We start from the raw sequence: 23108 nt of genomic DNA on the forward strand, positions 1-23108 counted from the left end.
GTAGTCATGTTAGCAGTATGTGTTGATTGCTGATGCTGTGTCAAGTATTCTAAGCACATTACATGTATTATTTCATTCAACCTCAAAACTACCGTGTAAGACATTTCAGTTATCACCCTTGTTTTAGAGATGGGAAATTCAGACTCAGGAACTGTTTAGAGGCTACACTGGACCCTTAATGCAAGTCTGTCTAAAAATCAGAGCTGGGACAAGGATGAAGCATTCAACTCAAGTGTAAAATTTAAAAGTGGGGTACCAAATGCATTAATAAAAATATATTTTATGCAATATTTTTAAAAGCATAATTAATATGGAAAACATCCATGAAGAATAAAATACCAAAATTTTAAATAACTGGTCTTACTGGTTCCTATGGTAACAACAGGCCATGTGTGCATGTGAGGGTAGAGGCTGTGGGAGATGGTACAGAGGATGGGCAGAGACAGTAGAGCTTGGCGTTCAGCCTTTCTCTTTTATGGAAAGAAGTGTCTCAGGACTTGGACACATGGAAAGGAATTCTACTGGAAGAGAAACTGAAGAGAGATTCCAAGAAGCATGGAAATCCCCATTTGTTGTCAAGCAGTTTTATTGAAATGTTTTATATCTTATTTTTTGATACCTTCAAAGTTTACAATAGTCAGTCTGGTGGCTAAAAATAGTATGCAGTTTTGGATTTGGCTAAAGGTACTGTAAAAGGCTCTTATGTTTGAAAACCCTGTTTCACGTGCGAATAAATACCAACAAGCCTTTAGAATTTACTTCTGTAAACTCAGTGTCTTCTCAGCAAATTATCCAGAAAAGGTCATTTGGTTCATTCCCTGCCTTTAGGCAACTGTGATATCCCCAACTAAGTATTCATCCCATTTTAAGAAAATAGTGCATGCGCACACACACACACATGTGCACACACTTCAAAAACAATGGCATGGCACCTTTTTAGTTGTTTTGTTTACTTTGAGATTTAACATGATATTTAGTTTTTAAAAGACCATGGATGAATAACAGTTATCTAGTGAGCCAAATTGCTCATCTTTTTACAGTAGATCAAAGAACTCTCTCTCTAGCCCATACCACCAGATACTCTGATACTAAGTAGGATAAGTAAAAACTTAGAACTAGACTTTTTTAGATAATGAAGTAGGCAGTTAAAGTGAATCTTGGTCATTATTTATAGAGAATGGAGAATAATTTCAAAGTAGGTGGAAGATCCCTTCAAACATTTAGGGTATAGAGAATCTTTATGGGAGCGTCTGTCCACCAGTGGCACCACTACTATCTCCTGTTCTCCTTGCAACTGACTGTCTTTTGCAGGGCTCATTTGTGCCAATGGCCCCTTGCCAGAGTTGGGTCCTGGAAGTGAGATTTTCACCTAAACAGAATCAATCACATTTCTCAGCCTGTTATGGCCATAGTGAGTTATTGGTCCAGAAATAGATGTCTGATGCAACTAAACCATTGAATCTTTTTCCTGAGACCTATGGACTACACACCAACAGGGCTATGCCTGTTAGTGGTAGAAAGATGTCTGAAGCCATTTTTTATTTTTCCATGCAGGGAAAAGAAAAAAAAATGAAGCCAACAGAGACAGAGAAACAAAGACATGGAATAAACTGAAATCCTCAGACTATTTAGGTCTCTGGATCCATTTATTCTTGAGACTCAGCTGTGGGACTGCTTTTCCCTCAGTTTAGTTGGATTCCAAGAAAAATAAATTCTTTTTTTGCCTCATACTGGCCTGGCTAATACTGAGGAAAAGTGAGAAATAGCTCATCTACTCAAAATTAAATAAAATACCAAGGTCTCAGATATTGGCCAATTCATAAAATGATACTGAAACAGAGCTTCTCGGCTTCCCTTCTCTTAGCATGCCCCGATTTCTCTATTTCTGGCATCACACTGCATTCTCGTAGGGTGTGCAATTCAACCTATATGGCTGAACATCAGCTCCTGTAAATATCATAATTAGAAATTCCTGGATATACATGCCATCCATACATAATTTACTCTGTCCTCTGAATTAAAAGATGGGTAGAGCATTTTGATTGAAGGTGAAAGGCACCAACTTGAGGAAGCTGATGTAATGATGGGGATTGATTCTAGGGATCTGAGAGTGTCTCACAGAGCCCATGGGCTAGATGCAGCAGTAACCCAAGAATGAACTGGAATCAGGGGCTGCCAAGTGTCAGGACTTCCCTCCTCTCTTAACTCTGTGTGTCCCACTCATTATTTCTTCTTTCTCTGCAAACCAGTTTTCTTGGCTTCTCCCATGGGAAACATGGCTGCCGCATGGCTCTACATGTTACCATTATGGCCAAGCAGAAATCATTGGCCAGTCAACCTCTCTCTCAAATCTTTGTCCCTTCTCCCCTTACCCCTTTTCTTATTACTGCCTTCAAATTCACAATTTCAAGAGTCAGGCCTCTGACTGGCCTGACTTTGTTCAAGGGCCAGCCCCTGAAGCAATTAATTGATCCATGTAGGAAGGAGGTGAGGGCATCACTGACCAAGCAAATGCTGGAAACACCCCTCTGAGGGTGAGGGTGGCTTGGTCCGGCTGTGGGTGGAGTGGTCATTAAGAATTGGGAGACACCCCAAGTTATGCCCAAAATTAAGAACTATCACTTATATGGTGTTTGTATGTGCCAGATTCTCTTCTAAGCATTTTATATTTGATAGCCTAGCTAACCTTCCAATAGCCTTATGAAAAGGATGCTATTATTATCCCCATTTCACAAGGGAGGCTGAAGCAGAGATATCAGAGGACTTGCTCATGGTCTTCCAATGACCAGAATCTACAGTCTTAACCAGTATACATTCATTACCATTACAAAATACCTTCCCAAATCCAGGACCCAATCCAAGGCTCCAACATGCCCTTTACCCAGGCTTGCACCTTACGGTATTCTGACCTCTCTCTTTCTGCTAATCAGTCGTTTAATTTCACCTAAACTTGAGAGTTCTTTTAGACCTATGATAGACAATCCTGCGAGTTATAATAATTCTCCCCACTTCAGGCACATTAGAGTTTTTGTTTGTTTGTTTGTTTGTTTTTACAGAGACAGATAGAGGGACAAATAGGGACAGACAGACAGGAACGGAGAGAGATGAGAAGCATCAATCATCAGTTTTTCGTTGCGACACCTTAGTTGCTCATTGATTGCTTTATCATATGTGGGGCTACAGCAGAGTGAGTAACCCCTTGCTCAAGCCAGTGACTTTGGCTCCAAGCTGGTGAGCTTTGCTCAAACCAGATGAGCCTGCACTCAAGCTGGCGACCTCGGGGTCTCGAACCTGGGTCCTCCATATCCCAGTCCGATGCTCTATTCACTGCACCAATGCCTGGTCAGGCAGGCACATCAGAGTTTAAGTGATGTGCCCAAGTTCACTCAGCTAGTAGGTAGAAGGTTGAGTGCTCTGACCGCAAGTTTCATGCTCTCTCTTTTGAGTGGTAATATAAAGACAGGCAGTTACGCCAGGGCAGGACTGTGCCCGGGTCCTCTCTCCCCGATGGTTGCACCTCTGGAAAACTGCTTTCTCTCTTCCACTACACTTTGCTGTGTATTCTCTTTAGTCTGTCCAGAAGGCCAAATGAAGCAACAGCATCAGGCAGAACTAGTTCCTGGAATTCTGAGTCCTTTCTACTTTGATTTCCCTGGCATCTATCTGGGAAAGAGAATGTAGGACCCCCAGTTGTTCTTCCAGCAGTAGGCTTATCAACACACGTGTGTAAAAGGCACGTCGTTGACTTTTCTTCCTAGGAGAGAAGGGAGGCAAGCGTGAGGTGGCTTTTTTCTACCCACAATCCTGACACTGTCGTCTATAAATCCAATCACACCATCACCCCATGAAGCATCAGACAGAGACAGCTGCTGGAGCTCTCGCTGTGAACACCAGACACATGCTGCCGTCCAAGTTCCATGAGACCGCAATCTTCTTTATTAAATCTGGTGAAATGGTTTTGTAATCCCTGTTCAAATATTTTCCCAAATCCTCTCATGTTGCTATTAAAGGGTCCCTAAATTTCACCCAGGAATTAAGTCTAAGTTGTTTGAATTGTGTGATCAGAAGTTGACACTGGAGCTTAAACAGGCAGATTGTGGCATTGTGCTGCTGTCAAGTTCACCAGGTCCTTTGGCTATGCTTTAGGGTCAATTTCCAAAATTCTTGAGCTAATTAGATAAGACAAATAATACAGCTTTTTTAGTATTGGTCCCAAAGGTCTGGAAATGGAACACCATTGTTTTTTGTTTTGTTTTGTTTTTTAATTTAATTAATTTATTTATATTTTTACAGAGACAGAAAGTGAGTCAGAGAGAGGGATAGACAGGGACAGACAGACAGGGACGGAGAGAGATGAGAAGCATCAATCATTAGTTTTTCATTGCGCTTTGCAACACCTTAGTTGTTCCTTGATTGCTTTCTCATATGTGCCTTGACCATGGGGCTACAGCAGACCGAGTAACCCCTTGCTGGAGCCAGCGAACTTGGGTTCAAGCTGGTGGGCTTTTGTTCAAACCAGATGAGCCCGTGCTCAAGCTGGCAACCTCGAAGTCTCAAACCTGGGTCCTCTGCATCCCAGTCCAACGCTCTATCCACTGCGCCACCGCCTGGTCAGGCAGAACACCATTGTTTTTTCAAGCTATCATTTAAAGGTGAAATTGCCATTTAGAGCCTCATTCTCTGCAGAGCAAAATTCCCATGCTATTCCATAGTCTTGTTACAAGACTGTGATTAAAATTGATAAAAATTTCATTGATGAAAATAAGCCCCTAGAAGAGAAATAACATTCTAATATTTCCCTGATGGAAGAGTCCTGCCCCATACATTGCCAAAAATCAAACAAAGATCGATTCCTTTCCTACCAGGGAATGATACTACACCCTGCTTTTAAATTAATTTTCTGTACCTGGCATCTACCCTACATCAAGAAGTAGTACAGTGTTGGTGAACACAGAGGAATTTAGTTTTCTTTTTTCTTTTTTTTTTTTTTTATGGCTGAAAGAATGTGTGTAGGGAGCATCTCCCTGACTCTGGCCTTGTAGGTCGCTAAGAACCCAGGGAGATCTGAGTTTAAGGAAAAATATTAATGCCAAGGCAGTCCTCTGAAGTTCATTCCAGTGATAGGAAGTCCACTCAAAGAAGGGTTTGAGTAAAGATCCAATCCAGAAACAGCCGCACTACCTGACACACAGTCGGAACCCAGAAAGCACTGAAGAGTGATCTGAATACCTGCACCACCACTGGTTAACTCCCACATCCGGAAAGTCATCTTCAGCCACCTCCTTTCTCTGATTGTTCACTAGTGTGTATCATTTGAACCTTTGGGGTCTAAGGATCCTCTGAGTGTGGGTACCCCTGTCAACTTTTACATGTACCCACGTCATCCTCTTTGGGGGAAAATGCAGAGGCAGCAAAGCAAAGTAAATGGCCGACAGAGCTGTTAGCACTTCCAAATGCTATTTTCCAAGATGTCTCCCCAAACCCCTCAATGTCGCTAAGCATGTGCAACCCTGGAAAACACTGTCCGTGGGATGCCTTCCCTACTGAGGAATGTCATCAGCCCAAAGCAAAAATAAATGTTCAGCAACAATTTTCTTCAGGTGAATAGAGAGGACTCTATTCACCTGTATGCTCTGTCTTTCATAAATCAGTATAAAAAACCAATCCTTTTGCTGAGGCTAGTTTACTTCTATGCTTGGAAAAGTAGCAGTGGTGATGAACAACTGCAGTTCTCTGATTTTGGCACAGCTTCAGCTTTGGAATGTGTTTGTGATGGTCTGCTGCTGAAAATTTCCCTCAAGAACCTCAGCTTGGATTGCCACAATGCTATTTGTTCTCAAGGCTTAAGTGCTTACAGCAGAGAAATGGCCTTGTATTTTTCCCTTGCACACTTCAGTTTTATGAGCCTGTTTTTATGATGTCATTAGGAACTGTCCAACTTCTGAAAGGCATGATCATTCTTTGGAATTTTCCAATATTCTGCTGCATAAAAGTCTGGTAGATGCTAACGCTGGACCAGAGTCATGCTGTCAGTGATCACTGGGTCTTCTTTCAAAACTTCAAGGCTATAGAGTCAAAAGATCTTGAGTGATTTCTGAAGATGAGTGTGATAAAAGAATCTGCACTTGATGGTAAGGTCTCTTAAGGTTGATTAGCAGGAAAGAATGCACTTCATGGACATGATGGCTTTCTTGCTATCTCCATGGCAAATGTAAGGCCAGCAGCTGCCAGTAAAAATCAAAGATACCACTAAGCCAACTCCCCAAGAATCATGTGTAGTTATGAGGTTTGGACTCAGCCTTCAAACTGTTAGGATGTAACCTTTGCTGCTTGGCTTCCTTTAACATAGCCTCGGAGACCACTATTTGACCATTAAGTAACCTACCTAATTTTTTCTTTACTCTCATGAGAGGCCATACTTAGAAGGATATAGAGAAACAGTTATGTAGACCTTCAATTCACAGTTGCCTATTATATTTTCTGTGGAAAGGAGAAAATAGCAGTGGCCCTGTCTCAGCCAACTGAGGTGACCTCCTCTGAAAAGCTACTCTAATTCTCTCTGGAGGAGTCCACATCTTGTAGACTGCTGCTACTACACCAACCTTGATGCTTCCTTATAGGTCTTTCTCCCTGCTAGCTGGAGGCTTCAGGTGACCCATCCATATCCTTCCCTCAGGTCATTCTGTGCCAAATACTGCACCAGGCACAGTGTTGGTAGCATTAAATATTTTCCAAGTAATGATGACCCAGCATCCAGGTCATCACTTCCATTACCTTTGTCACAAAGGGTACCCAAGTGTTTGGGGTTTTTTGTTGTACCCTGATTGAGTCCAAGAATGATAAAATCAAGCTCACCATGCAGGAGTTTTAGAAAAATAACTCCTGCATTGAATCATGACCAGCTCCTGTCAAGCTCATCTGCCTGTCATCCCATCTCAGAGGTGTCCTTCCTGTTCCTCCCCTCACACTCAGAATGTTCAGAAAGTACCACACAGTGGGCTTTCTGAACCCAACTGGAAAGCTCAAAATGATTATGCCATAAGGATCCTGCCAGGGTCCAGCCCCGGGGGGAGGATCCAGGGGTGCCACAGGAAGAGACGGCGTCGGCGAAAATAGAGTGAGAGAGCCGAATTCTTTATTCTCTGGTTAGCATTTACTGCCAGGCATCTCTCTCAATGGCTGGTCTAACATTACTTTTTATGCACACACACTAAGTTACAATCACATGGTATTTTGAATACATCATTGTTTTAGTTTCACTATGGTTACACATTTCTAGATAACAGTTAATTCACATCTATAAGCTACAAGTCAGGTGGTAAGTTATTCAAAGTACAGTTATACAATAGTAATAATAATATTGGTACAAACTTCTAAAAGATTAGTACTAATTAATAACTCTATTTTACTCTTGTTGTGAGTCAAGGGCACAGAAAGAGATAGCAGACGAAATCATCAAGGACTAGCAGAGGACCACCGCTTGCTCAGGCAAATAGCCTTGAGTTCATGCAGTGTCCTAATTCTTTTCTCACAAGACTACAAAAGGCTTGCTATTAAGAAACTGACATAGTATAAAGAGTAATTTTTACTTAAAGATACATAGAGTGCACCTGCAAGATAGCTAGTAGCAACATAATATCAGAAGGCATTAGTTGCTATTGCTGCTATGAATCCCACCACATACCTCTCCTATTCTTGGAAAATACAAAAATCTCATGAGAATGTTTTACTGAGAAAAGCCCAGCAACTGCTTTCAGTGACAAAACAAGTCTTTTAACAAAACATTCTTTACTAGCCAGCTGCACTCCTATCCAAGGCCACGCAACAGGCCACTCCACTACACTTTACCTAAGATTCTAATGTCTAGTTAAACTTTATTTATTTACTATATTCATACACTAGCTAAGTTCTAACTATATTCTTTCTAACATGCTTAATAAGAAGAAATTCTCCTACAAACTTAACCCTTTATGAGGGATATCATGGCCAGCCTCTTATGTTTTATGAGCCCAGTTCAAGGGGCTTACAGGCTTTTCTGTGGAACTTACACCTTCTGTCTCATTTCCAAAGAAATTACTACAAATCTACAGGGAAAGCACGGTACTATTATCCCTGTGCCATAAATATTAGCACACACCCAGAAAAGGGGGGAATATAAGGCCAGATTAATTCAAAAGATTAAAGGGGGAAGTGTCGTTGTGCCTTTCCTTGCGGTGACTTTGTCAACCCGCAGCTGTTGGTCTTACTGCGGTGACTCTATCTTCTTTTGCTGTGACTTTGTCAACCAGCAGTTGTGGATCTTCTCCTGCTGTGACCTAGTTAGCCAGCATTAGTGGATCGGCTCCCGACAGGATCCAGAAGGAATCAGCACTTTAAAGCTGCTGGGTAGATGTCAGATTCCCGTACACATTTATATGGAAAAGCAGAATCTCAATGTTCTTCCAGAACTTAACTCATCATCTCTTTATCTCATCCTCACAGATGAGTTTTAGCTGCAGTGATACATAATATGGACATTTTGACAAGCTATCTATTCACTCTTTCACCTCATTATGTATTGAATAGTTACTATGTGCCAAACATTATTCTAGATATTAAGAATTCAACAGAGGGCTTTGACTGAATAGCTCAGTGGACAAAGCATTGTCCCAGTGTACCAACGTTTTGGGTTTGATTCCTGGTCAGGGCATAAATGAGAAGCAACCAATAAATGCACAACCAAATGGAACAACTAAGTGGAACAATGAGGTGATTCTTCTCTCTCTGTCACTCTCTCTCCTTTTTCTTTTCACCATCTCAAAATAATGAGAAAAATTTTTTAATTTATAGGTATGGTACTGTCTAGCGGCTCAGTAGGAAAGACAGACAATAAATGGATAAATTTTATAATGTATTAATTAATTATAATAAGTTTTATCAAGAACATGAGATAAGAATTACAAGAAAGTACAATAGGGGACTCAACCTAGGGAAGTTAAGTTTTGAGGCTGAAATATGAAAGGTGACAAGATGGCTGAGAGTTACCAAGTCTATATAGAGGATCCACTATGTCAACCTGAGTGAAGCTTTATGGTATTAAAGAAGAAATACCCTTCTAGCTAACTAATGGGTAGGGGTATTATTGAAAGGAAAATAAAAGAATCTCAAGGAACCAGAATACAAAAGGAATTCTGTGGGAATTAGAAAACCCCCCAAAAAGTCAAAGCTTCTTTCCTATGACTCTAGATAGCTTATTCTCCATTCTTCTTTCTTCTCCTTCTTTCTCCCTCCTTCCTATCCTCTCTCTTCCTCACTCTCTCTCTACATCTTTCTTCCTCTTCTTTGTCAAGGGTCTTAGTAAGCTTTCTCCTGACCCAATATGGCAGCCACCCAGGAGTCTACATGATTTTACTCTTTCAGCTCCACCACTGAGTGCAATCTCAGTATCTCTCAGTTTAATTGCTTGATAGAATAAATCTGGTTGATTACTGGTCACTTAATAGAATTGGTTGGTTGATTCTGAGTTAGGTGCCATATATATATATATATATATATATATATATATATATATATATATATATGTTTTGCCACCAAGAATTGGAAAACCAATTCATATTCTTGTGATGTAGGTAGAGTTCTACCCTCAGCCTCAGGGATGTTTGATATATGGTAACTCATGCCTAAACAATTCAGCACAGCCTGTTACTAACCTTAGGAACTGCTTCTGGGTATATACATATATAACTCAGATTCTGGGTGAGAATCCTGGGATAAAAGAGTCTCCATCTTCCATGAGCATTGCAAGAGGAGATATTTACTCTTTCTTTAGATAGTGTGGTAAAATGTTGCAAGGTTCAGATCTTTCACAACATTTTTGTGACATTAAGGGGAGCAAGATTGAGCATGGAGCCAATAAAGGAACCCAAACCAAGATTTGGAGTCAAAACTCATTCAGTTGTGATGATATCATGAGTCAGACTTGCCTGAAGCTGGGTCTATCCCAGGACATTTTCAAGCCAATAAATTCTTTTTATTTAAGCCAGTTTGAACTGGATTTTTTCTGTCACTTGCAAAAAGTCAGACTAATTTGGCTTGCCCCTCACCTAATCAGGTATGAAGTGGGGCTAGAAATGGCAGGTTCATGCTCCAAGTAGATAATGATTATTTGAGGAGGTGATTAATCCAAAGTATATTCAAGGCACTTGGACAATTTAGAGGCCTGACCAAGCAAACAGCACAGCTAAAGCGTATTGCCATTAGAGCTGAGTTCACAGCGAGGGAGGAAGAAAGCAGGTCAGTTTTGATACTGAATTGCTCTATATTATTTTCCAAAGACTATTAATCATGGTTTTTATTGCTTCACTATTTTTTCAATTTTTCTTGAAAAAAGTATTATTTTCAGAAATAGCCACAAGCTAAATTTGAAATATCTCAAATAAGCTTCTTTTGAATTATTCATGTGAGAAAATCTCTAATCCAGAAATAAGGTGTCTTTCTGGTGCATAACTTAAGAACAACTGCTCATGTTCTGCTAAAAAAAAAAAAAAGATGTTTTAACTGAAAGAAGATTTGGTAAATATCACCCTATTTTTCTTTCTATAAATCAAATTTGCTGGAGGAAAATGGGGAAAAATAGAACTACAATAAAACATTAAACTCTTGCTTACTCTGTGGTAGGCAGGCAGTTTTCTATTCAACCAGGCTGAGCATTTTCTAACATGGGCCACCACATCTGGGCAAAATTCACTAGTAGTAGATATCATTATAACTCTTGGGTATAAGATGTAAACTTTCCATGTACATCAGTCTCTATTTACTCTCTGTTCATATTTTGCTTTTCTTTTTCAAGGAACGCAAATTTCCCAAGTTTGTGTCTAAGGAAATGGAAAACATGTACATTGAGGAGCTGAAGTCATCCGTCAACCTGCTCATGGCCAACTTGGAGAGCATGCCAGTGTCCAAAGGTGGCGAGTTCAAGCTTCAGAAACTCAAACGCAGCCACAACGCCTCCATTATCGACATGGGCGAGGAGAGTGAGAACCAGCTCTCCAAGTCAGATGTTGTGCTGGCTTTCTCCTTGGAGGTAAAAAGCTCTAAACCCTGCAGAGTTTGCTGGCACAGCGAACAGAACACAGGTGACAGGAGACGTCGCAATCAGCTGTGTTCTTCCTTGTGCCCCAGGAGCAGTTACTAAAATCGCAGCTTGCTGAGCGCAGGTCAGCTCATCAGCGAGTGATTTCCCATCTGCAGGAGCCCACAATTTTCTCAAGGAAATGCAGTCTTAAGACAACTTACTAAATTTAATCTTGCATCACTTTTACTGTCTTAAAGCAGTAATCAAGGATTTTGTAAAGACCTATGCAATTTAGAAAGTTAAAAATTTGGGCAGCCTGTGTTGAAGTTGTGAGAAAAGCAGTCGAGCACCATGTCGCCCTCTCTTCCCTTGGCCACATGTAGGGAGCCCGTGCCTGTACGGAGGCCTTTAGTTTATCTCAGACCCCAAAGGAAAAACGCATTTGAGCCAGAATTTTGGTAGAATGCTTAATATAGTTCTTCATAATGTCTACTCAGATGTTTGTTTTTCATAAATATACATAATATAAGGAGTGGTTCTGATCTAACTTCATAAGAATTACCTGGAAAGTTGGTTTCGTATGCTGGTTCCTATTGACCCAAATTTCTAGGGGGTCACTTTGGAAATACTGTTGTTTGGTGTTTTCTTCAAAAGTTAAACATAAAACCACAAGCAACTTCACTCTTCGACATCTACCCCAGAGAAATGAAAACATATGTTCCACAGAGACTTGTTCCCAAATATTTACAGCAACATTATTCATAATAGCTCAAAATAGAAACAATCTAAATGTGTATCAACTGGCGAATGGGTAAAATGCTATACATCCATACAAGGGAATGCTGTTTGGCAGTTAAAGGAAACAAACTACTGATATATGCTTTGATTTCTCAAACCTCAAAAACATTGTGCCTAATGAAACAAGCCAGATACAAGGAACCACATATCATTTCATTCTATTGATATGAAATGGCCAGAAAAGGCAAATCTTCAGAAATAGAAAGTAAATTAATGTTTCCTGAGGCAGGGGGTAGATATGGGTATGAGGGGTCCTGCTGGGGGAGATTCAAACGCTGTGGAACTAATTTATGATGATGGCTGCACAACTTAGTAAATATACTAGATCATTGCTTGTACTTTTAAAATGGGTTAGTATATGATATGTCAACTTATGTCTCAATAAAGTTATCAGAAAAAGGAATCTCTAGGTGAATGCAGCCCAGGAATGTGCATTTTAATGCCCAGGGATGCCTAAGGTTGAGAACCATTTGTAACTTATTAGAGCTCAAGACCCCCCAAGGATATCATGATGGCCCAAGATTTGGGAAGACCAAGAGAGTCGATCAAATTTCTGTAGATAAAACTGGAATTTGTAAAAACAAAAATTTCCTGGGACATCATTAAGGCTTGCTAAGTTATGCTCAGTTTGGGTTGAGAACACTGTATTACAGTATTTTCAACATATATTTTGCAGGAGAAAGAAGCAGTAGTCAATTAAACATAGAGCGTATGGTGTGTGGAAAAATCATCAGTGTAACTTCACAGAAGCTTTTTCTTTCTTTTTTAAAACTGCTGCCTGAGGTTCTATCGCTTTTCCTCAGGTGTCTTTGAATTTGATTATTGCCAGTTAGAGGTGGCAATTTATTCTCTACTGTCTCTTGTCTTTCTACAGAAAGGGGTAAAAGCAGTTTATTGATATTCATGAACCTTTTAAATCTGTAATTTTCTGATTCTTTATCAGTCTCAATATTATATAGCTGATTATCTGAAATATGGGTTGCATATGTATGTGATTCACACAGGCTCCAACTTGTAAGTAGAAGTAAAGAATAAAATGCCCCAGGGCTCCCGAATACTTTTTAATTAGAACATGAAATTGCACATCACACCAAAACTGCCAGCAAAAGTCATTGTGTATCTTTTTGTGAACATGTTTTGGGTGACACAAAGAGAGGAGAGGAAGGAGGCAGGCTGACATCTCATTAGGGAGGACTGGGTTAGATTTTCAGGTTAAGACAGAATTTATAGAATTGCAGGGGGTCCTCAGGTTTCAACACAGTTCTGTTTCCATGATAGTGACATAACCCAAATTTTGGTGTTAGTCAAAACACACCCTAGTCTAAGTCATTTATCTATCCTAACACAGTTGTAAAATCACAATCTAGAATATAAAAACACAACTAAGCCTCAGAAAAAGGAAAAGGACATAAATAAACTGTACTGTACACTGTACTGTAGTAACAAAAAAATGAGTGTAAAATAATCCCTTACCTTTATTCCTGTGGTTGGCTTGCACACTGGAAGGGGCATTGCAAGGCAAGAGAGAGTGATCTATTGGGAGGAGGAAGCTGGGGAGGCAGGAGAACCTGCAGAAGGTGCTGGAGACACTGGGTCAGGTGAATCAGGATTGTCTAAGGAGCATGCAGGAGATGCTGGAGATGATTCTACCTGTACTACAGGTGTTTCATCTCGGGAAGCAGCTGATGTAGAGAGGACAGGATCTGTTGCAGGCCTGTCTACTTTATTAAAGAATTGTTCCAGGCTAGTCTGGAAGGTTGATGACTCCTTCTCTTCCAAAATCTGCCTATAGCATTGCAAGGCATCCATAACAGCTCAGTAGACCTTACTGAATCTCTCATCGCTGGAGTCCTCAGCCTGAAATTTTGCCAACCCACCCTCTACCATAGAGAAACCTTCTGCCAAACCCTTAGTAGTAAATCTCTTGGATTCTGGGGGTTTTATCTCTTCCTCTTCAATGGGCGGTTTCTCCAACTGAATGAGATCCTCAGCAGATAGCTTCTCTTCATGGGAATGAGAGTAGCAAACTTGAAACATTGTATGTTGAAATTGTCATATCCCAAGGACCCCTGTACCTGGCTGGAAAGGACACCAGAGTAGTTAGCTGCAGCAAGAGAACCGAGGGCTAGGGGACTGAGTGGCATGGCCTTGGGCAGAGAGAGTGTACTGATGAAAAACCATAGATACTTAGAGAATGCCACCGTGGACCACACCCTGCCAGTACTCACTTGGTGGTCCTCACAACAACCTTTCGAGGCATTTGCAGATGTGGAAACAAAGCCTCCAAGAGGTTAAGGAACTTGCAAATAATTACACAGCTAACAAAGATTCAGGTGCAGGATTTGAACTCAGATCTTTTAAATTTCAAAACGTGTGTTTTTTCTCCTGTGCCTCCCATTTTTTTTCATCTATAGTTCTTCCCAGTGTAAAAATTTTCAATTACATATTATTGTTTGGTGCTCACACAACAGCCACAGGACACATATCCCCACTTAAAAGATGAGGAAACTGAGGCTCAGGAGTTTGAAAAGAAAAGTAGAGTGACTTGAAGGGCAAGTGATTAGCCCAACATCAGAAGAGAAGTGCCATGGTCTCCACTGTATGGCTCTGGATCAGCAGCACCCCAGTATTATCACCAGGGATATCATTACAAACATAAAGTCCCGGTCCCCACCCCAGACCTACTGATCCACAACTGGCGGTGGAGCCCAGCAGTCTCTGGATTAACGAGTCTCCCCCCCCCCTCCACCCCCCCTTGCCCTGTTGATTTTCATTCGCACTATGTTTGAGAACAACCAGGCTATTTAGCAGCCAAACTGTGACCTGTGAATCCAGGTTCAATGCCAGGCCTATTGTACTTCCTTAAATAGAGTCCATTAAAGAAGTTTATGTGTTTCCACACCCACATCCTCTCTTTGTGTAATGTCACTATATCTTATAGGGTATAACTGATTTCTTAAATATATATATATAATATATATAATATATAAGATATATTTATTATATATATATATATACACACACACATATATACAGTGTGTCCGTAAAGTCATGGTGCACTTTTGACCGGTCACAGGAAAGCAACAAAAGATGATAGAAATGTGAAATCTGCACTAAATAAAAGGAAAACCCTCCCAGTTTCTGTAGGATGATGTGGCAGCATGTGCGCATGTGCAGATGATGACGTAACACCGTGTATACAGCGGAGCAGCCCACGGCCATGCCAGTCGAGATGTGGACGGTACAGAGGAAAGTTCAGTGTGTTCTATGGCTCGCTAAATTCATATCCGTGACCAAAGTGCAACGTGAATATTGGCACATTTATAACGAAGCACCACCATATAGGAATAACATTACTCGGTGGGATAAGCAGTTGAAGGAAACCAGCAGTTTGGTGGAGAAACCCCGTTCTGGTAGGCCATCAGTCAGTGATGAGTCTGTAGAGGGTATACAGGATAGCTATCTAAGGAGCCCTCAAAAATCTGTGCGTGAGCCCACATCAAACTGCACTGAATAGGTATGAAACTGGGAGAGTTTTCCTTTTATTTGGTGCAGATTTCACATTTCTATCATCTTTTGTTGCTTTCCTGTGACCGGTCAAAAGTACACCATGACTTTACGGACACACTGTACATTACTCATTATAGATCTCTGATGCGTGTCATTTGTTTCAGATTCTTAAATCAGTGTCTCTGCCTTGCCTCATTCCCCTCCCCTTTCTCTGATAAGTGACAGGCATACCAGAGAATAGGAGAGTAACAGCAGGTGATTGAGTTTGAGGGTAGAGGTGGGAAGTGCCAGGAGCTTTAAATGATATGTCTTCATCCATCAAGACACCAGTCTTTTCCTTTAGCCTAGAACAGAGAGTATACAGCGACAGACATGTCTTTGTTTTAACCCAACAATGTGGCCTGCACAAAGTTTATGTATATTATTCCTTTTTTTTTTTGAATTATCATCAAAATTTCAAAATCAGATTTCTGATTGATTCTGATTCAGATTTTCATTTTCTAGTAGAAAAATTAGAGTATCTGATAACAGTGGGATGGGGCAAGACAAGGCAACAGTGGGCTACAGCTGAGTACCAACTGCTCCATTTAGATGGAGTGTGTGTGTGTGTGTGTGTGTGTGCGCGCGCGCGCGCATGCGTCCTCTCCAGTTTGCTACATCCCCCACTACTCTCTATTGTCTCTGACTTTAATGCTGAATGCTACTTGCCATTTATCTTAGCACTTGCATCATCACTTATATTATTATAAAGGAAAGTGTAAATTCATGGGCCTGTCTCTCTGCCAAGTGCTGAATTAAAAGCTACACTATTTTTAAAGAAATAGAAAAGAGTAGACTTTTGTGGAAATAAAAACGGATCCTATGACCCACACAGAAAAGAGTAGCCCATTCTACATTACATGTCTGGCCCAGGTGAACATACGAATTAGTGAGCCTTGTCTCATTAATTCATTGGGAGGCAATGAGCTACACTGTCTGTGGACCAGAGGTCTTCAAACATTGCAGACAGTTCTAACCATGAGCTTTGGCAGTAATCCTGGCTCTGTGTGGTTGTTTCCAGGTGGTGATCATGGAAGTCCAAGGCCTCAAATCCTTGGCTCCCAATCGCATTGTGTACTGCACAATGGAGGTGGAAGGGGGAGAGAAACTACAGACAGACCAGGCTGAGGCTTCTAAACCCACGTAAGTTTTGTTTCTCCACTGTTCATCGCCCACAAGGTTGGGTTCATGGGTTCCATTTCGGCAACTCCAATGTAAAGGTCTGCTTTCCCTGGGAAGTTATAGATGGCATACACTTTGTTTATTTTTCAAACAAGATAACTTGATTACATTTTCATTTGTCAGCCACAATACATGTTCAACTTTCTTTAAAGCAGAGAATAGAAGGAAATTAAAGAAACAATCTTTTCCAGAAGCTTTATTGTATTCACCTTTAGAGAGTTACAACTTCCATCCTTTGGTATGGTGTATAGGAGAGTTTGATATAGATTTGTTTTATTATATTTTCTAAATAACATTTGGTTTATTATATAAACAATTTTTTTCAAAATATTTATATGCCACAGTTATAAATATATTGGCAAAGCAGTCTGTGACATTAGACCTATTTCATTACTCCTTAGATCAGTACATATTTGTCAAATGCTCACTGTGTGTGTACAAGGTACTGTTGCATGGTGGAAGAGAAAATAGTCTCTGAAATAGTCCTACAGAGCTCACACTTGAGTGTGGGCATCAGCAAAATAATCACAAAAATATATAACTGCCAAGAGTTACAATGCTGAGGAGGAAAGTGTGTTTTGAGAGGAACACTGAGGTAGTAGAGGACCTGAACCAGTTTGTGGAGAAAGAGTCGGAACAGGTTTTCTTTAGGAGTTACAAGATCTTTGGACCAATATTATAAAAGTTGAATAGTGTTTTAAAAATTAGACTAATATTATAAAAGTTGAACAATATAAAAATTGGACTAATATTATAAAACTTGTAAATTGGAAGTGGAAAAAATGTTCTAAGAAGAGTCAGCTTGTGCAAAGGCCCTGTGGCAAGAAGGAGACAAAAGAAGGCTAGTGAGGCTGGAAGTGAGAAAATAAGGTATACCTAAGCTGCCAGTGAGGCAGAAAGGGCCACACTGTGAAGGGCCTTGTCAGGCCACAAAGAAGAAAGTGCGAAGATACATGATTAGATGTGTGTTTTGAAAAGATCACTCTGGCTGCAGTGGAGGGGCTCAAAGAAGGGCTATGGAGGAGATGAGTTAGAACTCTATTGCAACAGGTCACAAGCATGATGATAAATTTATTTGGGTCCATAGACTCTGAGGCTTCAAGGATTCTTGAGAGATCACTGATCTCTTCTCATCCTAACCAGTGTCTCTCTCTTTCTTTTCTAAATCACTTATGCTATCTTAGACAAAAGAGAATCTTTTTATTACTATTATTATTATTATTATTAATTCAGAAAAAATCATGGAAAGGATAACTCTAAACAGTAGTTCAGTGACTCTCCACCCCACAGCATTATGAGCTATTTAGCAGAACACTAATAACTTACCAGGCTGTTCACACAAAACAGTTCAAAGAAAGCACTGAATGTTTCCCAGACTAGAGAAAATATGAGGGCATTTTATGTCTTCAAAAATGGTTCTTTGCAGGAATAAGCCAGGGCCTCAGATGCTCAGAAGCTGGGTGAAATTAATGAGTGTCTGCAAAAGGAAAGACAAACCAGTGCCACTTGTCACACACCACCCTTCCTCCCTTATTAAAACTTAGTTCCTGGCCTGACCTGTAGTGGCGCAGTGAATAAAGCGTTGACCTGGAACACTGAGGTTGCTGGTTCAAAACCCTAGGCTTGCCCAGTAAAGGCACATATGAGAATTGATACTTCTTGCTCCTCCTCAACTTCTCTCTCTCTCTCTCTCTCTCTCTCTCTCTCTCAAACACACACACACACACACTTTCTCTTTCTTCTCTCTAAAATAAATAAATAAAATCTTTGAAAAAAAGAACTTAGTTTCAAACTGTAAATGAATAGTTTTTTTCTATTATTGATGAAACCTCAAATTTTCCCCCAGCTATCACCATAATCTTATCATTATCAATATTATATTATGCTGCATTATTTTTATCTGCTTTAAAAAATGTGCAATGTATGGAGGGAAAAAACTTTTTTGGTGTTTCTGCCAATCTTTTAAAATGTTGGACCCAATATGGGGTCCAAAAAGTTAGATAAACAAGGAAAAGGCTCTGATTATTCTAACAGGCTGTTGTTGCTTTATATGTGTTGCTTTATATGTGCTTTATATGTGTTGTTGCTTTAAGTTATATTACATTTAACTTAAAATGTAATTCATATCATTTTATTGAATTTAAAGGTTTCAGTCACCAGGCTAAATGATGAGCTGAATTTGATGTGCTGTGAAATTTTCAGAGTTTCAGATTACAAATGAATATGTAATATCTGGGTCTGCCTACTTGAAGTATTTATACTTCATATATGTATTCGCACATATCTGTACATGTACATTATTATATCCATACAAATAATCATCTCACATTGAAACATTTTGCTTTTATAGCTCAAGTATAATTTTTCTTTCTTCAATCTGTGAGTGTGTATTACAAAACTCCACTGAGGGCAGGTAATTAGGTAGGTAGGTAGGTAGGTAGGTTGGTAGAGTGGTTGAATTTTTAATACAGTAGGAATGAAAGACTCATGACGAGCACGAAGTCAAACCAGTTGGTGGTAGCTACCTAGGGTATTATGCTGAGAAGGGTTCTGAAGCCAAACGTGTATTCAGAGGAAAATAGTTCCATGATCAACTTATAATGTTTGCCATGGGAGTGGAAGGAGTATGATTGCCCTGTATTTGCTGTTTTCATAGTTTCCCAAAGAAATAGACCCTGAGCCTGAAATCTACCAACACTCTTGTTTCTTTCTGCCCTTTCCTTTATTTTTCCCATATAAATTCTTCTTGGAACCTCGACTCATCTTCCATTTAAATCCACAGTATTTTTCCTGATTCACTTCTTCACCTTTTTCTTTGTCATAGTTAAGATCTGGTAGTTTTCCTCTGCCAACAGCTTTATCTGGCCTGTTTGTGCATGTGCGTTATTTTTCTCCCTCCCTCGCTTGGACTTACTCAGAATCCTCTCCATCATTTCTTTCCTTTGAAGCTTATATTTCTTCTCCTTTCCTCCCCTCTTCTTCTTACAGTTTTTCCCATTAGTATACTCCAGCTGTCATCGTTGCTACTTGATTTTGATTATCTCCAAAAAAGTACCCTTTGGAGGGTTATCTTTCATATGTCCTAATAACTGCTTTCATTGTCTGAGAAGCTTAGCCTTTTTCCTGCCCTGTTCGTCCTCTCAATCTTGTCTGTGTGACTCTTCTTACATCCACCTGGTGCTGTACTTTATTTATACATTTCAAAACTGACATCCCCTTCAAACCTGTTTTATTTATTACTTATTACTCAGAAGTTCTGGTGCTGCCACTGAGCCCTTCTCCCAATGATAGGAACACAAGCACCTCATCCTATCATGTGCCTAGGAACTGGGCTTTTGTCTTTTTGTCTCCAGGTACAATCACAAATCCAGGAGTAGATTACATAACCCAGCTTGTCCCAAGAGCATGCTTTTAGAACTTTAATGTGTAGAATACCCTAAGAAAAATAAGGGCAGAGAGAGGAAGTAAGGTTGAGAAATGTAAGACATTCCATCTCGCTCTCGTGGGGAGTTTTTCACAGTAGTGTATTGACTTTTAAGATTTCCAGCAGTAAATAAATTTATTTATCCATAAATTTACCAATCTTGTTTTCACTAACACCAGTTGGCATTCATTGGAAATGCTGGTCTGCATTGTACAAGCCCAGTAATGGAGTTCCAAACTTTCCTTCACCTTCTTTATCAGTGTCATCTCTTCCCTTAGTGTCAGGACCCTGTTGGGCCTGGTCATTTGGATCACTTGCATAAAAGAATGCTGTGCTCATGAGTTAAATACACTTTCTGTTTGGAAAAAATGGCATGCATCTGTCTGTGTGTGCAGCCCTGCCTCATCCTTCATCCATTAATCTCCTTACAATATGTGGACTGTGTTCAAGCAGACTACAGATCCTCTCCTTGGATTGTAATGTGGAAAGACAGGAGGCTATGTGATCAAAAGTTTTCATTTGTATTTATTTTAAGCAATATTGCCTACATTTGCAACACATTGTCCCTGCTACTCTGGGAAGCCAGTGGGGGTAGAGGCTGAAGTACCTGAAACCCTGTTTTTGATGAGCAATCTCAGGAAGGTGTGGCAATGGAGGAGGGGAGTACTTGCAAATTAAAGATCTCTGAAATATATGTCTAGCTCCTTTGAAATAGAGCAGAGGACTTTTCTTGCCATGAGCCAGTGTTTTTCAAAGGACGGTGCTCTCACCTCTGCTGGTAACAGAGATTATGTTAGGAATTACCAAGGCTCGGAGTTGAGTCACGCAACATTGTGTGATAAAGGAGTTACTTTTTCTCCATTCTTTCTCAGGTCTTCTAATCAAGGCAAGGAAAAATGTCTGAATTTGGTTCGGGTAAACCATCAACACCCTCTCAGGTCAGGACTCCATGCCTGCTGTAAGCAGCTGACTCCAGGGAGAATCTAATAGCATTGTTTAGAACTCACTGGGCCAAAAAAAGCTTTCTGGGTTCTGGTCTTTGGGATAGTTCAAATGGAAATAAAATATCTTTCCTGAATGGCTCCTCTGAAATTTAGATGTAAGGAAAGATAGGAAGGGTAGGCACTTGCAGTCTCTCAACAAGTGTATATGGAATATGCTACTTGTTTATAAACAATGCTGAAGCTCTAGCAGTGAACAAAATAGATCAAGCGTTGGCCTCATGGAGGGCAAAGGACACAGGCAGTAACAAATGAACAAATAAATATGAAGGTTAACGACAGATTGTAGTTTGTGTTATTTCCATTGGTGGCTGGTAGTGCTGTTGTGTCTACTGTAGCAGGAACATGAATTTTCCTTTCTAAAGAAATACACTAACATTTAAAAAGTGAACTAATTTGCCTGACCTGTGGTGGCGCAGTGGATAAAGCGTCGACCTGGAAACACTGAGGTCGCCGGTTCAAAACCCTGGGCTTGCCTGGTCAAGGCACATATGGGAGTTGATGCTTCCTGCTCCTCCCTCCTTCTCTCTCTCTCTCTCTCTCACTCTCTCTCCTCTCTAAAAAATTAATATAAAAAAAAAATTAAAAGTGAACTAATTTAACTAAAATATAGTAAGTAAATAATAGCACAGGTGGCACTCAGATGGGTGGGGGATCCTGAAAGTATCTTGTGCTGGTATGTAAAAATGGCAAAGACTGGGAAGATGTATTCAAATTACTTTGGGAAAATTGATGTAAGAGAGCTGGACATGGTCCACGAGTGGAAGACACGCACTGAAATGACTGTCTCCAGGAGCTGGATGGTGTAAGCCACCCTCTGAAGAAGGCACACCCTGAGAATTAAATACCAGAGGGAAGAAAAGACAGATTGAGTTAGCAGCCCATACTGTGCTGACTTATTTGAAATTATATTTTTCAAAATTGAAACCAAGGATGCCATTTGGCATTTGACTATATAGCAAGTTCATTATTACTTGACAAGCTATGAACTTCATGATGTATGGATTTCATTATTGTCAGAAAATCAAAAACACAATCAAACTATTTCCTGCCACTTTCCAAGGGATGAAAAATTAAAATACCTTAACTGGTAAATCTTGCTGTAGTCCTAGCAGTTTGCATGGCACCTTATCCAATGAGACCAGATTTTTAAAAAAGAGGGAGCCAAACACAATTACATTCTATAACATTTTTCCTCTGTGAAATACATTATTTTTCCTAATGGTACAATTCAGAATGGGCTCTGCTTATTAACCTAATTATTTGTAGAAATGCAGTTCCATTAAATCTCCCCACATCAAGTCAGGGAAAGTCAGAAAAAGGAAGTTGTGGCCTCCAATTCCTTGCCTTGTGTGTCATCTTCTTAATGGTACTTTCTTTCTCAATAGAAATAAAAATGTTTTCTGTGTACTGGGCCTTGCAATGGTTTAAATGGAAACAGGGTATCTTTCCTGAGTGGTTCCTTTCAAATTTAGATGTCAGTGACTAATGTAAGGGGTCAGCACTTGCATTCTCTCAACAAGTGTTTTGGGAATAGGTACTCTATTTATTTCCAACTAATGCTGGGGCTATATCCATGAATAATATAGGTCAAGTCTTTCCCTCCTCAAGTGTACATTCTAGTGAAGAACACAGGCAACAACAAGCAAACAAATAAACATCTAAGGTAATAGCAGATTGTATTTTTGTTTTTGCCCTAAAAAGTAATGGAGATGCAGGATGCTCAATTGGTCAATGAAGCCCACACAGAATAGGTAATGTGTGAGTTGATACCTGAAGAATGGGAAGGAACCAGCCATCAGAAGAGCTAGGAAAAGCATTTTAAGAACAGGGAACTGTAAGTGCAAAGGCTTTGAGGTAGGAAGGGGCTTGATGTGCCCCTGGGCCAGAGAGGCGAGCACTGTGACTAGAGTTTAGTCAGTACAGGAAGCGTGCTACCAGAAGCATCTGAAGAGCAAAGGCAGACCCGATAATCAGGACCTTACAGGCCACATGCAGGGTTTGACCTTCATTCCAAGACCATGGAGAGAAGCCACTGAAGAATTTCCAGCCAGGAATGGGACAATATGATTAGATTTCCATCTGAAAACCAGAAACATCT

General features: G+C 40.2%; 1 protein-coding gene across 20 annotated transcripts in view; it reads left to right on the forward strand.

Annotated features, from left to right (window-relative positions):
• CADPS (calcium dependent secretion activator) overlaps nucleotides 1-23108 on the forward strand; it is a 589311-nt gene that overhangs the window by 293075 nt on the left and 273128 nt on the right. For all 20 annotated transcript variants that reach the window (XM_066244444.1, XM_066244445.1, XM_066244440.1 and 17 more), the window contains exons 5-6: nucleotides 10829-11062; nucleotides 16422-16543. In XM_066244444.1, the coding sequence (XP_066100541.1) occupies nucleotides 10829-11062; nucleotides 16422-16543 (356 nt within the window). The remainder of the gene's footprint in view (nucleotides 1-10828; nucleotides 11063-16421; nucleotides 16544-23108) is intronic.

This window comes from Saccopteryx bilineata, chromosome 10, assembly GCF_036850765.1.
Source record: "Saccopteryx bilineata isolate mSacBil1 chromosome 10, mSacBil1_pri_phased_curated, whole genome shotgun sequence".
Taxonomy (NCBI): Eukaryota; Metazoa; Chordata; class Mammalia; order Chiroptera; family Emballonuridae; genus Saccopteryx; species Saccopteryx bilineata.